This window comes from Dunckerocampus dactyliophorus, chromosome 16, assembly GCF_027744805.1.
Source record: "Dunckerocampus dactyliophorus isolate RoL2022-P2 chromosome 16, RoL_Ddac_1.1, whole genome shotgun sequence".
Taxonomy (NCBI): domain Eukaryota; kingdom Metazoa; phylum Chordata; class Actinopteri; order Syngnathiformes; family Syngnathidae; genus Dunckerocampus; species Dunckerocampus dactyliophorus.
In genome coordinates, this window is record NC_072834.1 from 7,296,165 (window position 1) to 7,311,769 (window position 15,605).

Here is a 15,605-nt window from a genome sequence, read left to right on the forward strand (position 1 = left end):
ACTTACGCACTTTGTGCATCTTCTTGCATCTTCGTGCAAGACCCATGTGTGTCTTTCGTACGTTGTGCTGGTGTCAGGTTTGGATGAAATGTCAATATTTTTGTTCGTCGCACTTGCAGACTCCTTTATGTGTTGTGCGCCACATGTGCACCCCGCATACGTAATTAGCGTGGCCAAGGCACGTTCAGATATTCCGTATGTCCTCCATGCATGTCGAGATCTTGCTCCTTCATGGTCACCCCAACTACGTTCTCCGCGAACAACAAAAAAAATGCAGCGATTTGGGAACGGCAAAAATCGCACAGCCAAAAAAAATGCACGTCCAGTTGTGACCGAGGCTTAAGGGTGGAGGTACCATAGACGCGTCTGTTGATTGGTCGACGGGCAAATGTTACTTCCATGTTACAACGGTAACGGCATGTTTTGGCTCCTGTTGATAATGCAGTGCGGTTTGCCATGCTGATGTGTCGAATCCGGCTGCCCCATCAGGCAATATAGGCAACTGCTATGGGTGCTGTGGCCTCCAGGGGGCAGCAAAAAAGTATCTGGAAAAAAATTCACCTTCAATATAATTACAGAAATCCCTCAACAAGAGAGGAGAAATATGCCCACGGGGAAAAATTCAACTTAAAACACTTACATGCGCGAAGAACGCTAAAAACCTTCAGCATATCCATATGTGGAATCAAATGATGGGACGGATTGAGTAAAGAACTCAAATGTACTAAAATGAGCGATTTCAAGAAACAGTACAAGTAGCTGATGTTGACAAAGTACAAGGAAGAAGAGTCCTGAAGCACTGTGTACATACAACGCTGTGTCTAACCACGCTTCCATTCACTACTAACGCTTCATTTCTTTGTGAGTACATTGTCTGTACTCACTCATCATCCAAAGATGTTTCTTTTGACTGTTATATCATGTATTTACAGTGATTATAAACCTTGACTCCTGTCCTACCACATTGTTATACTGCCTTATTATTTTCCTACGTACTTGAAATAGGCAAAGAGTACATTTGGAACACAGGAAGTGAACAAATGTATTGTAATTGATGTGAAACAGACGGGGGTAGGATTTAATAAGCTTTGCTTCTTCCTGCTCCTTTTTGGACCAAGGACTATGTGATGTATTCCAGTGTAACTTGTATGCATTTTCAAAATAAATTAAACCATTACCACTACCAACTACAAAATATATTTCGTTCATTAATATTGAATCCTACTCGGCGGAAATTCACTTATCGCCGTCGATAAGTGTTTTTTTTTGTTGTATTCCCTTATTTGCACAATTTTTATCTTGTAGTAAGATGTTTTTTATTTGTTAACCGTGTAAATTGGGTGACACGTTATCTTACAAATGAAAGACAACAGTCAAATATGAGTTACAGTAGCTACGTACGCACATGCAGTAATGCTGTTCAGAAATGGGTTTGCTATTTTTGCAGGAAGTTCATTAGGAATTTTAGTTCCTTAGTCTCTCCTCTCCACAATCCCACCTTCCCCCCACGGGTCTTTCTGTTGGACTCCCGAACGCGAGGCATCATTTATTAAGAAGACGAGTTCTTAATAAGAACTCGAGAAGAGTTTCACCTCAGCTCCAGTGAAGTTGGTGCTGTGCTCCCTCATACCAATGCTAAGGACAGTCACTTGCATCCTTGCGCTCACCTTTCTAAGTACTTGACATCTGCAGGACGCGGTTACAACATCGGGGACCTCAAGAGGCTGGCGGTCAAAGTCGCACCGGAGGAGTGGAGACACGGCTGGAGGGGGCCACCTGGCCTTTTGAGGTACGGACGTATGGACAAACATAAGTAAGAACGTACTTGGCCGACCTAATACCTAATACCTAGAGTACGGCAAGAGGTCAAACTCTACGCAGGCGAGATGTTTGCTGTTTTTAAGCCGGTTTTACTTCAATATTGAGGTCTGTGTTGCCATTTAGGATGTCACTTTGACAGGATGTCTCGTGTTTCTTGTCAGTGCTCTACTTCCTGCCAGAACTAGGCTAAACAACAGACATGGCATGACGTCTTTAATTGAAATATATTAAAACAGTTTTGAAAGTGGATCTGTCCTCATTTAAAACAATGCACATGCTGCGAGAGAATTGAACATCCCCTCTCTCTCTCTCTCTCTCCATCTCACACTCGGCTTTATGAGTGGTCGTGACCCGCCTATTAAAATACACGTAATGAAGTGGAGCAGCACCAGTTGATATTGGAGTTGTGAACCACTTTATGGTGGTTGGAAAAGGTCCCAGGAGACATGGCCGTGGACAAAGACACACATATTACGATGGTAGAAACACACTGCCTTTCAAGGGGTGTTTTTCATATTTTAAAATAAGGTTAGAAGTAGTTTCTTTTGTTTCTGTGTGAGTCTTTTAATAATGTGTGAATGCGAGGAGGTCAGCGCCACCTGCCAGCCCGTACGTCTGGACAATGAGCCATGAAGCGGAATATCTGAATGACGGCTTTGCCCTGTGCAGCTGCCTCATAAATAACGATATCTCGTAGACTTTGACGGCTCAAGGAATTTAATATGATGAAATAGAGTTGTCCGCGTGTTTTGGCCTATAAGGATGTCAGCTGATGTACTTTTGTCTGATGGAAAGCATCTGAGTTGGGCTACTCACTGTCAATTTCAAAATCAAAACCCAAAGACACGCAAATATTGCCAATCCAAAGTTGTGCTAAATAATTATGTATTTTTTTGCTAATTTTTTTTGGTTTAGTTCTTTTTTTTTCTTTTGTTAAATTTGAATTTTTGGCTGTGGGCCAATTTAAAAAAAAAGACTTTGGGGTGCAAATGGCCTCCGGACTGCACTTTGGACACCCCTGCATTAGACAGTAACAAAGACTACTCCGGTATTGCATGCCAATGATTTTATATACAAAAACTGCCACTTCCTGGTTCACATCAACATATACTGAAGCCGTCCCAAAGGACTAGGACCAAGGTCATTGTGTGAAAGGAGCTCTGACTATGTCATGGCACTAAAAGAGTAGAATATATGCATAAAACTTGACAGGGCTGTTGAGGCCGGCGGTTGGATTATTTGTTCATGTGCTGCTGCGAGTTGAGGCTTTTAAAAATGCACCGTTGAAGTGCACTCTGTGCAAGAACAGCAGCTCTCTGCACGACTCAATGTCAGCACGCTCACGTCACAATGCTAATTGATGCTAATGCACTATACTCAGCAAGTGTAGCGACTCCCTGACATTACAAAGGACCCATGTGTCAAACTCCGGCCCGGGGGCCAAATCTGGCCCGTGCTGTAATTTCATTCGGCCTACAGAACTGTTTGGAAAATAGCATAGAGTTGGCCCGCCTCGCTGACCTTATCAAACAAAGAGCTTACAGCGATCTGCCTAATTAAGTGATTCCTCCTATAGAAACTAATCCTCTGGCATTGTAATTTTAAAAGTGGAAACACTATTGTATATTGCACAAAATTCACAACCGTTCTTAATAAGGGTGCCAGATTCAGACCAAAAGTCCAAATAATTTAACTGTACACGTCTAAAAACGGCAGCACTTTAACTATCACACCCTGTCCGTACAAAACAACACCTTAAAGAGGCATGAGACAGTCAAAAGAGATCATTTTAGCGCCACCAAAGCATGCCGGAAAATGCGTAATCTGCCCACTCCACAGCTGCAAACTCTTCCGGGGTACACATCTCACGGACTGCGATGTTTTTGCGTTGATATAAAACACTGCAGCTTTTGCCCGGACACTGAGAGAATGACAAAGAGCCGCTCGATCAGTGAAGTTTTAAAAAAATGTATGTCCACATGAAGCCACATTCAGCCGTCATGCGCATATTGTCCCAGCCTGAAAACACAACCACAGGGGTGCATTATATTGGTGTGTTCCAATCCTGGTACTGCGCGCGCGGGGAACCGGAACAAAAGGTGTCTAAGCTGCTTACTTATCATGGTCATCAGCGCTAATAAGAAATCTGACCATACTACTATTTTCCTTCAGCCTGGATTATTGGGGCGTGTCCTGTCATGTTCACAACTTCAAGTGAGCATCTGTGTGTGCACTGATGATGCATATGAGTGTGCTTCATTCATCAATTACTGTATGTTGGTTAAAAGGACTTTTTAATACTTCCAATAGGCAGGAATATACAAGTGTTGAAAATTTCAGGATAAATAATAGGAAAGTTGGGGAGTGGGGGGTAATGCCCAGTTCCACACCCTTGATGTGGGACCTTGGAAAACATATTCATTCCCACACAATGCTGACTTTGACAAGTTGTGCTGGAGCTAGCCAAAAAGCAAGGCTGGATGTGTGGAAGACTCATAGGACCTTTTCTGTTTTTTAACTTATTCCAGCCCTGGAAACAAAGCTATAATACACAACGGAGCATTCCGGGCAGTAAAATTATGCCAATGCTGCCAAAAAAAGATGAAGACTGATTCCACAGTGGGCTTTAAATGTCCAACAGTGGCCAGCGAAGCCATGCTGAGAATATTCCTGACCTCCTTCCCTGCTTGTTGTTGCTTTAAAAAAAAAAAAGGGGTCTGGTTTCCATGGTAACCCCAAATTTCATCAGCAGGGGTCATTTGGTGTTGTGTCAGCCTGCTAGGTGGCGCTCTGCCACATTCACACCGCACTGCCTCTGGTGCTCTTAGTGGTGGCCTGCACCGAGCGTTTCCTGCACATTTCATGCTCGAGTGGACTGACCCAGTCATGTCACAACCATTCATTTCTCCATCACAACAAGAATTCATTCATATATCACATGTATGTGCCTATACATCAGCTATACACTCTTCTTCTATTCTTTCACGAGAGAGGGCTGCATATATTTTCAAGGGTCGTTATGGAACATGCCGCACACTGGCCGAGTGGTTAGCATGTTGGCCCGGAAGATCTGGGTTCGAATCGCCGTTGGGCATCTCTGTGTGGAGTTTGCATGTTCGGTTTTCTCCGGGTACTCCGGTTTCCTCCCACATTCCAAAAAACATGCATGTTAGGTTCATTGGCGACTCTTAATACCTACCATAGGTATTGAATGTGAGTGTGTTTGTCTATATACGTACCCCGCCCCAAAGTCAGCTGGGATAGGCTCCAGCGTGCCCGCGACCCTAGTGGGGATAAGCGGCATAAAAAATGGATGGATGGCATTATGAAACATGACTGACAGTTTAACGCTCACACTTGTTTCTGTGAGATTAAACAACCCTGCTAGATTCAGTCGTGGTCATAAATAAATAAACATATTGTGTATCGCTGGGTTTTTTTCATTCCATTTTTCATTAGATTGCACAATAATGTTTAAAGATTAATAGTTCACGCTTGTTCATGATGCGATTACAGGTTCTTGCAAGAATTTGAAATAAACCGTACTATACTGCGATCAGTAGTAAACATACTTTGAGTTGCTTGAAAAAACTAAATTTGACTAAAAGCAAAGTGGGTTTGGAAATATGTCACTGTTTCTTGTGATGATGCAGCATTCATTTTGCTGGACAAACATCCCATTAACGGTCACCTTCTTTCTTCATAAGAGTAGATTTCTTCCAATGACATTCCCATTTTTTAGTATTGTGGTATGGTAGGTCTTTTTACGGCATGTCTGTGTTCTCATGTCAGCAAAACAAATGTACTTTTGTGTACCAATAAAAATTAATAAAATTCTGTACCAAGACCGAGACAATGTGCAAAAACACAGCAAAATTTTTTCTGATGCAAACCGAATCATACAAAAACCGGGGTGTACGAAAACCAAGGTTTGACTGTAGTTGAGACGGAATGAACAGTGCCTCTGCTGGTTGCAGCCAAGTAATGCACTCCATTTTGCCTCATGGGCTTCAAGACACAAGCAATCGACCATTCCACACAATTGACTGCTTCTTAAGGATCAATGAAATGCTTATCATGGCCATCCCTAACACATATGCACAACCAATGAAGGGTAGTGGGTTCCAGCAGGGGGTGATGGGAGTGATGCAGCAGGTGTCACTGTCATGAGACATGAGACAACCCACAGGGATTAGCAAACACTGGTGCAACTCCCATCATTTCTGTACAACAGAGTCCTCATCCACAAAGCTACAATTAAGTCAGCAGCACAATGGCTACAGTACCTGAGCGTTGATGATTGTAGCTACGGTATCAAAATGCAGAGCACGGACTACGTCGCTGGCTGAGGCCTGATAAGCCAGCACAATGCTAGCTGTGTTAGGGAACAACTAAAGGCAATGCTGAGGGTGTTGCCACGGGCAACTGGAGGTGGCCATATGCTGGATCGACGACTGCACTCGCGATTAGTGACACTTTCCCAGGAATGGCAGCGCAGCAAGAATAATTCGAGAAGTGTGCATGCTGCATGACTGCTATTCACTGTGGGCTTCATTCCCTCTTTGCACACGCCCATAAATGAAAAGTAAATTGAGTGAAGAGAGGATGGAAGCAGTTCAATCAGCCTGATTAACAGGAAAAGAGATCATTAGAGCCCCCTCCTATTTATTGGATTCTGCAGTGACGCAACCACTGATGCTTTAGAGATTACGTGCACACAAATGTGCATGGGGTTATTTTTGGACAAACACATTCCGTGTCAAATCCAAAAAGACCTTCTCGTCTTGATGTTGCTGCATTTTCTACATCATGACTGATGGCGTGTGCTGCAGTGTTTTTTTTCCCTCTCCTGCTAAATATACGTTTTTTTTTTTAAGGCCGGGGTCATCTTAGGAAAATCTATTTATTTGATGTTTCAATAATACGTGGCAAAGAGCTGCACGGCTGTGGAATAATTAACCATGCTGACATCCATCAACGGCTTAAAAGGCGAATGTGGATTTTTATGAAGTACGTAAGGGCAGGTGCAGGGGACTGTGTTAATGGATGTGCAGACAACCTGCGCAATATGCAACAAAATGTTTGTTGGTGACCTTAATGTCACCTTCCGCCAATGGGCTTAAGCTCCTGCATGACAATGAATAAAAACAAAATTCCCCCCTAAAAAAACAGCCTGAGTTGCAAACTGACGAGAGCATTACAAAGCAACAGGTGCTTTTGCCGATGAAGAAAGGCACCCTAACAACAAATGATTTGTCGAAGATAAAGGCAGTCAGAGGTGTGGATCGGGAAGTAAGCGAAGAGTTACTTCTACATATGACTCTTACACACCTTAACCAGGCATAATCAACTACACTACACCACAAACACTGAAGGGTAGCCTTATGAAGTAAAAACAACTGCTCCAACTGTGACGTCACACAAAAGCCTAATTCCCACCAAGCGGCACAGCTCACTTCTCCATTGCAAAGCTCAGTAAATCCTGACCGGCTTTGCGTAGTCAGGATGGTGATACGTAAAATAGTACAGCGAGAAAGTTAACTCTAGACAGTACATCTGCTATAATTATTTTTTACTAGTAATAATACCATTAATTGTTAAAAATAGATCATCATTATTGATAGGCAGCATAGTGTTACTACCATCATTTACAGTGATTTGCAGTCAACATAAATTAAATATTAACATTTGTCCATTAAAATGTATTATAAATGTATTTTCTGTGTGATTCCAATCATTTTTAACATTTTCTTGAGGAAAAATCTCTGAATTTGCACATTTCCTGATCAAATGCAGGGCAGAAACCTAAGATGAGACTGCCACGAGCGTCTCTTCCCTGCCTACCATTTGAGTGCACTCAGTGAGTGCACTGAATTGGATCATGGCGCCTGCCAATTTGTCAGCATGTCGCCAATAATGTAATGTTGCGAAAACGTTTACTATGCACCGTGACTTTCTACAGCCTGTAATGTCTTTAATATATATGTGACATCATTATTCTTGCTGATCGGACAATAAAATACACATACAAGTACATATTGCTTCATCCTGAAAAGGTGGGGATATGCGCGAGCTGAAAAGTGCTTTTCATAGAGAGGAAAAGCCAGCCTGTGTTTTGGTTTTTGTTTTCTTGCAAGCAGTTGTTTAGCAGCATGTCCAAAGCAATTTATGTTTATACTCTGTGGAATGAATGAATGAATTTGACTGTCAAGGTGGAGGATTATATGTACAACCTCACCAGGAGGTGATCAGACTTTTACAACAAAGCATCAGACCTCTTTCTGGAGAAGGACAAGATGCATGTTCTTCATATACAGATAAAAGGTGAGAACACAAACGTTTTCCAGTTCATAAAAAAATAAATAAATGGGACTAAAAAGTATTTGAAAGCAATTTGAAAACATTTTTTTAACCAACATTTTTTTAAAACTCGAAAAAATGAAAAAAAACGAAATCAGTGCCTCACTAGCCATGAACCTCACTGCACCTGCACCTCACTGGTTATTTATACCATGGTTATACACACTCTGTCCCACCACTCTGTCGTGCCTTCTCTACCCACCCGGGCAGACAAGGTAGACGGCTGCCATGAATTGAGTGTGCGTTCTGCTCTAGGTTTTCTCCTTAGAGGGAGTTTTTCATTGCCTCGCTCGCGAAAGTGCTTCCTTATTTGGGGATCAGTTGGTTTTCTTTTGTGCCTTGAAATAGTAAAAGTGACTTGACTTAATTAAACAGAAAATGGTGTCATAGAGTGCGCTAACAGTATCTGCAGACAAAGTCGTTTTTAATTCATTCCATCGTAATACAAAAAACAGGGGACAATTCTCCATCAACCAATCAAAGGAAAGCAGTGTACTGGATTAGCTCCACCCGCAACAAGTGTACCAAAGTGTACCGCTGCGACTGTCCCCCCCCCCCAATGAAGAGGTACTGCTGATGTTTTGGCGTAGTTGCGGCTGATTTGTTTTTGCAATAAAGAGATTGTTGAGGGTCGCACGGTGGCCGAGTGTTAGCATGTTGGCCACCCAGTCAGGAGATCGGGAAGATCTGGGTTTGACTTTCCGCTTGGGCATCTCTGTGTGGAGTTTGCATGTTCTCCCCGTGCGTGCGTGGGTTTTCTCCGGGTACTCCGGTTTCCTCCCACATTCCAAAAGCATGCATGTTAGGTTAATTGGCGACTCTAAATTGTCCATAGGTATGAATGGGAGTGTGAATGCTTGTTTGTCTATATGTGCCCTGTGATTGGCTCAAGACCAGGTGTACCCCAAGGTGTACGCCGCCTCTTGCCCGAAGTCAGCTGGGATAGGCTCCAGCATGCCCCCGCGCCCCTAATGAGGATAAGCGGCATAGAAAAGGATGGCTGGAGATTGTTGATTGACCACCTGTTTGTCATTGTCACACCATCCGGGTGGACGTGACAATACAGTCTTAATCCTTTATGATGGTCATGAGAGTCGAGTGTTGAGAGTAGTGTAGCTGTGCGTGTATTCTTTCGGTAAAACTAGTTCTCGAGTGAGTCTTGTGTTGACTGACCAATATTAAGATTTTCATTCATTTATGGGAGCGCGTTGGTAACTGAAACACCATAACATGAAGTGTAGGTGTGTGGAATAGAAGATGTACATACTGGATACACTTACAATCTTTTCCCTCGGGATCAATCTGGTCCCATTGACTCTCACACATCACCACATATTTTTGATATACTGTAATCCTGAAATAGAACTCATTTCCCATGAATAGTGAATAAATTCTACCTTCTACTTTCAAAAGACAGGAAAAACCGGCCACAAGGATCAAGGGCTTGAGTTTGAATTGTTGTGTGTTTTCCCAAAGGGGTCCGGTGGTTTTAAAAGGCTAAGGTGTGTTCAGGGTCTCTCTGTTGTACCCGCCTCCACCTGTACCGCACACTCACCTGTACTTCATACTGGTGTGGCGCCCAATGGCTTCCTTCATGTGCGCGTGGCCCTGGCGGGACCCGGGGCCCTCCCTGGTCTTGACCGATCCTTGGGACATGTAGTTGCCATTACTGCCTTGTCCACTCCCTCCTCCACCTCCTCCGCCACCTCCTCCACCTGATCCACCACCACTACCACCTCCACTGCCACCACCGCCACCTCCACCACCTCCTCCTACTCCTCCACTGCTGCCTCCTGGGGGCGGAGCGGTACGGAGGCCACAAAGGCGGTCTTCGCTGCGACTCTTGAGGTTGTGCTCGGTGCAGGCAAAGGACACCTGCATCCTGACCCTGGTTTCCGGGGGGGTTGACTAAGGGGGTGAAACCTTTTTTCACAACTTGGTACAAATGTCAAATTGATTGAGAGGTGCTGCTTGTGTGTATGTGCGGCGTAGCTCCTCCTAATAAGGTCTGCGTCCAGTGGGCCCAGGTTAAAGATTTTGGCTGAGAGTTACAGGGGGAGGGGGTGCAGGCAAGAGTCCAGTCTCTAACATGACACATGCAGAGCTGCCGTCTGCTCCGTCTCCTGTCTACTGATGAAAACCTGGCAGAAGGTTCTAGTTAGAGTTTTCACTCTCACAAGATGCATGAGGGCAGCAGTCCAGTTTAGAAAACCCGAAGATGCTTGATTGCAGATTTTGAGGAGTGTTCCTGTTGGGTATGGGGCCCACATACATGCACACGGGCTCCTGAAGCTTCAGCTGAGGTGAGTTGTTCCCGCCTTGAGCCTGAGAGCTCGCCAGCGTACTGCAGCAATGACACTCACATCCTCTCACTTGGCGTCGAAATAAAGCATTTTTTTCTTCTTCTATTTGTCGCAAGATGAGGAAAAACGAGGCTTACATGAAAAATTCAATGCATCATCGTCATGCATGCAGCAGCCCTGAGCACCATCAAAACAGAGGTAAATGGCAGAAGAAAGCAGGAAAAAAAATCCAACAACTCTCTCTTTCTTTCTTTTTTTTTGTTTTAATAATTACCTTCTTCAGTGCGAGAAGTGGCAAACATGCCGGCAGCAGCAGCTGTGCAAGCCGTGAGCGGCTCTGCTGCTTCTTCTTGCACAGAATGCCACGGAGCAAAACGCATTGAACATTGTGGACCCCAAAATCAGCTGCCTCGATGTGTCCTCATTGAACAACATCCCCTTCATCGTTCTTCTCGTCTTGATTTTTTTTGTCCTGTTTTTTCCACAAGCTCCTAAAATGTTCACGACACAGCGTGCAACATCTCTCTCTCTCGCTCGCTCTCTCTCTCTCTCCCTCGTCTGTGCTCTCTCTCTCTCTCTCTCTCTCGCTCTCTCTCTCTCTCTCTCTCATTCATTACACGGGTGAACACATTTCCTCACATCATCATGTGTGTGCAGCTTATGCAATTAGAAAATTCATCTATCTATCCGTCTAATAATCCTTCCATGCACTTGCATTCCCCCACAACAAATAAAGCTCTCCATGTCTCTGTGTAGGCATCTCTGCAGCTCCATCTCTCACACCACACCCATTTATCTGAATGAGCAGCCATCACAATTACGCTGCAACATCTGTATCATCATCTATGAATGTGAGATAGATGTGTATGAATCCATATGTCGCATCATAAGACATCACGGTTAAAATGATGAATCATGTTGTTGGTGTGGCATGAGCACGAGACTGCTTAGCACTGCTCCCCTCAGTCAGCAGGACAATCTGCTCATCAACAACAAAACCTCACGGCTGCAAGTACACTTGCACACATTCATCATTTTCTGCCATTTTGCTTATGTCAAATAGAAGCTTGCATCGGGGCATTCTGCAGTCCCGGAGCAGATTGCACAACAGCAGCGCAGTAAAACTTTTGCTGAGACGGCAATTTATATACAGGAAAACTACTCTGTGTTGTATTTTGGCACAAAATGGGGCAATAAAGGCAATTACCACACATCTACCTCACAAAAGCGCGCACATGCCTTACATTTTAGCCACCGTCAACTCAAGGAACAATACGATTGAAATGAAAGTTGGATGTACTTCAAGTGTGCAGCTTGTATAGCTTTACGATCCACTTCAAAAGACTCAACACACAGCCATCATTGTCTAAATAGCCGGAAACACAAGTGAGTAGCAAGATACTTGTGTCTTGCTACATTCAAGTATGGTGGTGGTAGTGTCATGGTCTGGGGCTGCATGAGTGCTGCCAGCACTGGGGAATGGCGGTTCTTTGAGGGAAACATGAATTCCAACATGTATTGTAACGTTGTGAAGCACAGCATGATTCTCTCCCTTGGGAAACATGGCTGCAAGGCAGTTTTCCAACATGAGCCCACACACACAACCAAGAGGACAGTTCCTTGCTAAGCAAGCAAGGGTAAGGTGACAGAGTAATCAAGTATGTCTCCTCCAGACGTGAACCCAATTGCGAGCGGAAGAAAGGTAGAAGAGAGGGTGTCTAACCTCCTCCAGCTCAGTGATTATGAAGGAGTTGATGAGGATTCCAATAGCAACCAGCTCTGGTGAATTTCATGTCCAAGAGAATTAAGGCAGTGCTACAGTATATAACAATGGCGCTCACACTAAATATTGACACTTTGGTCACAATTTTGACATAGTCTCTGCAAGGTGTACTCAGTTATGCTGCCAGCTATTCAGACAGTAGCAGCTGTGTGTTGAGTCATTTTCAGTGGACAGGAACTCTATACAGTTTTACAAGTTGTACGCGGACCACTCCTGGTATCGTCACTTAAGAAGACACAGTAAAATGGCTGCAGAAATGTCAGGGCTGCATACTCGCTTTTGTGAGACACTGTACAAAGTAACTTTATGTAAATAGGAGCTAAAAATGATGAATGATCATCATGTCAACAATTAAGTAGAACATCAGTGCATTGATATACATATCAGTGCAGAAGTTCGCTCTTTGTGTCAACATAATGTAGTTTTATTTTTAAAAATACTGTATACATGTTTCTGAAGTCAAATTATTATTACAAATATCTGCTTTTGGCTTAAGTATGAATAATATACTATACCATTACCCTTCTGTGTGGATGGGTTTAAACAACATGATTATTGATCATTTGTGCAGGCCTAGACCGCTGACTTAAAACACTGAGATAATGCTGCCACCTAGCGGCAAATGAACACAATGTATTGCATAAATGCTATACTGTATACATTATCATCGTATGATCATACAACATTTGCTTGTTTTTATTATAGTATCCTGTTTTGATACAGCTTGTGTATTGGATCTCATTAGACTGTGCAGGTGTACACCATTACAAGTGCCCACCATGGAAACTGTGATTCTGAAATCTATAGAGTATTACTACAGTATTACTACAGTACTGTGAAAAAGAGTTTGTCCGCTGCCTGATTTTTTTTGTTGCATGTATGTCAGACTTAAATGTTTCAGATCATCAAACAAATTTAAATATTAGTCAATGACAACACAAGTGAACACAAAATGCAGTTCTTAAATTAAACTTGTTATTATTACGGTAGGAAAAACAAAAATCCAAACTTACGTTCCCCTTTGTGGAAAAAGTGATTGCCAACCTGTTAAAACATAACCTAACTGAAATTAATTGAGATTTATCAGTCTGGAAAAGGTTATAAAGCCATTTTTAAAGCTTTGGGACTCGGGCAAACCACAGTGAGAGCCATTATCCACAAATGGCGTTTTTGCCGAGTGTCTTTCTTGTGGTGGAGTCATGAACAATGACCTTAACTGAGGCAAGTGAGGCAAATTCTTTGGATGAGTTGTCGCTGCGATCTTGGGGTAATTATTGTTGGCCGGCCACTCCTGGGAAGGTTCACCACTGTTCCATTATTTGGCCATTTGTGGATAATGGCTCTCACTGTGGTTTGCCCGAGTCCCAAAGGTTTAAAAATGGCTTTATAACCTTTTCTAGACAGATAAATCTCAATTAATCTCAGTTAAGTTATGTTTTAACAGGTTGGCAATCACTTTTTCCACAAAGGGCCATGTAAGTTTGGATTTTTTTTCCTAAATTAATAATAAAAAGTTGAATTTAAGAACTGCATTTTGTGTTCGGTTGTGTTGTCATTGACTAATATTTACATTTGTTTGATGATCCGAAACATTTAAGTGTGACAAAAAAAATCAGAAATCAGGAAGGGGGCAAACACTTTTTCCACACCACGGTAAGGGAGGTACATGTATTCTGTGTCTGTTTGATCTATGTACCATATGTACAGTACATAGATAGATTCAGATTTCATGTATTCATGAATTGTGCCATGATGTGGAGGTCATGTGCAAGTTCAGGTGTCCCAAACATGGGCATGCTATTTCCTTAAATGAATTCTGCATAATGTACTGTATGTGTTGTCCCCTCATTACAACATGTTGTTACAATTCCAGTGAGTTAAAACAAAACAGATCCTCAGTAGCCTTTCATCCCAGAATAGCTTCACTGAGCACTTTTAAGTGAAAGATGCAAGCGTGCCAGTGTGATAACAACTGCCTGTCAAAACATGCGTCACTGACCCCCAGTAGCAACAACACACCCCTACCCTCCCTTTTCCTTCCCCGAAAAAAAACCCAAACACCCACCCCCACCCATGGTGATGCTGACCCTGTCAAGCTTGTCACTGGGAGGGTGACGTGAGATAGACCACCCCGTGGGGAGGTTGAGGGCAAGCTTCGTTCGACACAAGTGATGCTCAAAAAGCGTCAAGGCACTTTTATTCAGGCCTGCTTTGAAGTACCATCAAACACATGATGATGATTCTTTCTGGGTCAGTACTGGTGTCTGGTATCTACACTCCCCAGCCCCCACACCTTAAATGTAGAATTCACGCATTAGTCCTGTTATTAACTTTATGCTAAAACTTGTTATAATTAAAATGTGTATCATCATCCGCAGCTGGCATTTTAAGGGCAAACCTTCATTGGGTAAATCTGCACAAAGAAAAGAGAACTACACAAATGATGTTCCTAATATTTTGCCCCCAACCAAAATATTAGACACAGCACTCAGTAAGATGCAGTACGATCTACACCATTGCAAATTGCAACCACAATAATAAACGTATTGTTAAACTCTATCTATCTATCAATGTCAATCAATCTCAAGCATGTGTGCGTTCTTCTTACTGTACCTGTAGGTCATGGCCGAACGTTCCGCCTCGCATTCGGCTAAGGACAGGCCACATTCTCTGAGGTACAGCTCCAATCGACGCCGTTCCACTAGCCTGTGCGCCGCTTCCAGGATCTGAGAAGCCAGGTCCACGGATTCAGTTTTCTGATCCGGGCTGATCTTGCTACTCCGGGCACCGCCAGCCTTAGTCACGATACTGCCCGAGGAGGACGATGCTTTGGGCTTCTTACTGATGCCATAGAGGTCCTCCACGGAGTATTTGCCTCCCTTGCCTCCTCCGGCGGCACCACGGCTCGCAAACATCGTTATCCTGAATCAAAATGCTGGAACAAATCAGGCTTTAGCTCAATTGTATCAGCTACTTTAGACAAAAGCAGCTTGTGAACCAAAACAACAAGGCAGTGCTATTTTGATGACAATTCATGGAGATTTGAGGATGTCAGGCATCCAAACATCTGCAAAGAAGCACTTAAAGGCCTTGGAAAACATCAAAAAGTAATGGCTTTGTCCTTTGTTGTGTCTAAAACTAAAATAAAACAAAGCCAAACCTAACCTGTCAGCGTCAAACAACGACTTCTGCTGATGTGAGGTGCCTCTTTGAGTAAAAAATGGATCAGAATAAAAGCAATCCGCATCTTACTCTCTTGATCTCCCAAAGGAGGGACACTAGGGGATTTGTGCTGAAGCCCCACCAGCTTACATTTGTTCAGATTAGCAGAGAGATGA

General features: G+C 43.3%; 1 protein-coding gene across 2 annotated transcripts in view; it reads right to left on the bottom strand.

The window, feature by feature from the left end:
* Positions 1-15,540, bottom strand: part of LOC129168995 (voltage-gated potassium channel subunit beta-3) — a 31,963-nt gene extending 16,423 nt beyond the window's left edge. The window contains exon 1 of one of the 2 annotated variants that reach the window (XM_054754910.1): positions 14,881-15,540. In XM_054754910.1, the coding sequence (XP_054610885.1) occupies positions 14,881-15,182 (302 nt within the window). In that variant the 5' untranslated portion in view covers positions 15,183-15,540. Of the gene's footprint in view, positions 1-9,736; positions 11,082-14,880 lie in introns of those variants that run through there. The other variant, XM_054754909.1, reaches the window with a different exon arrangement.
* Positions 15,541-15,605: the final 65 nt, after the last annotated feature.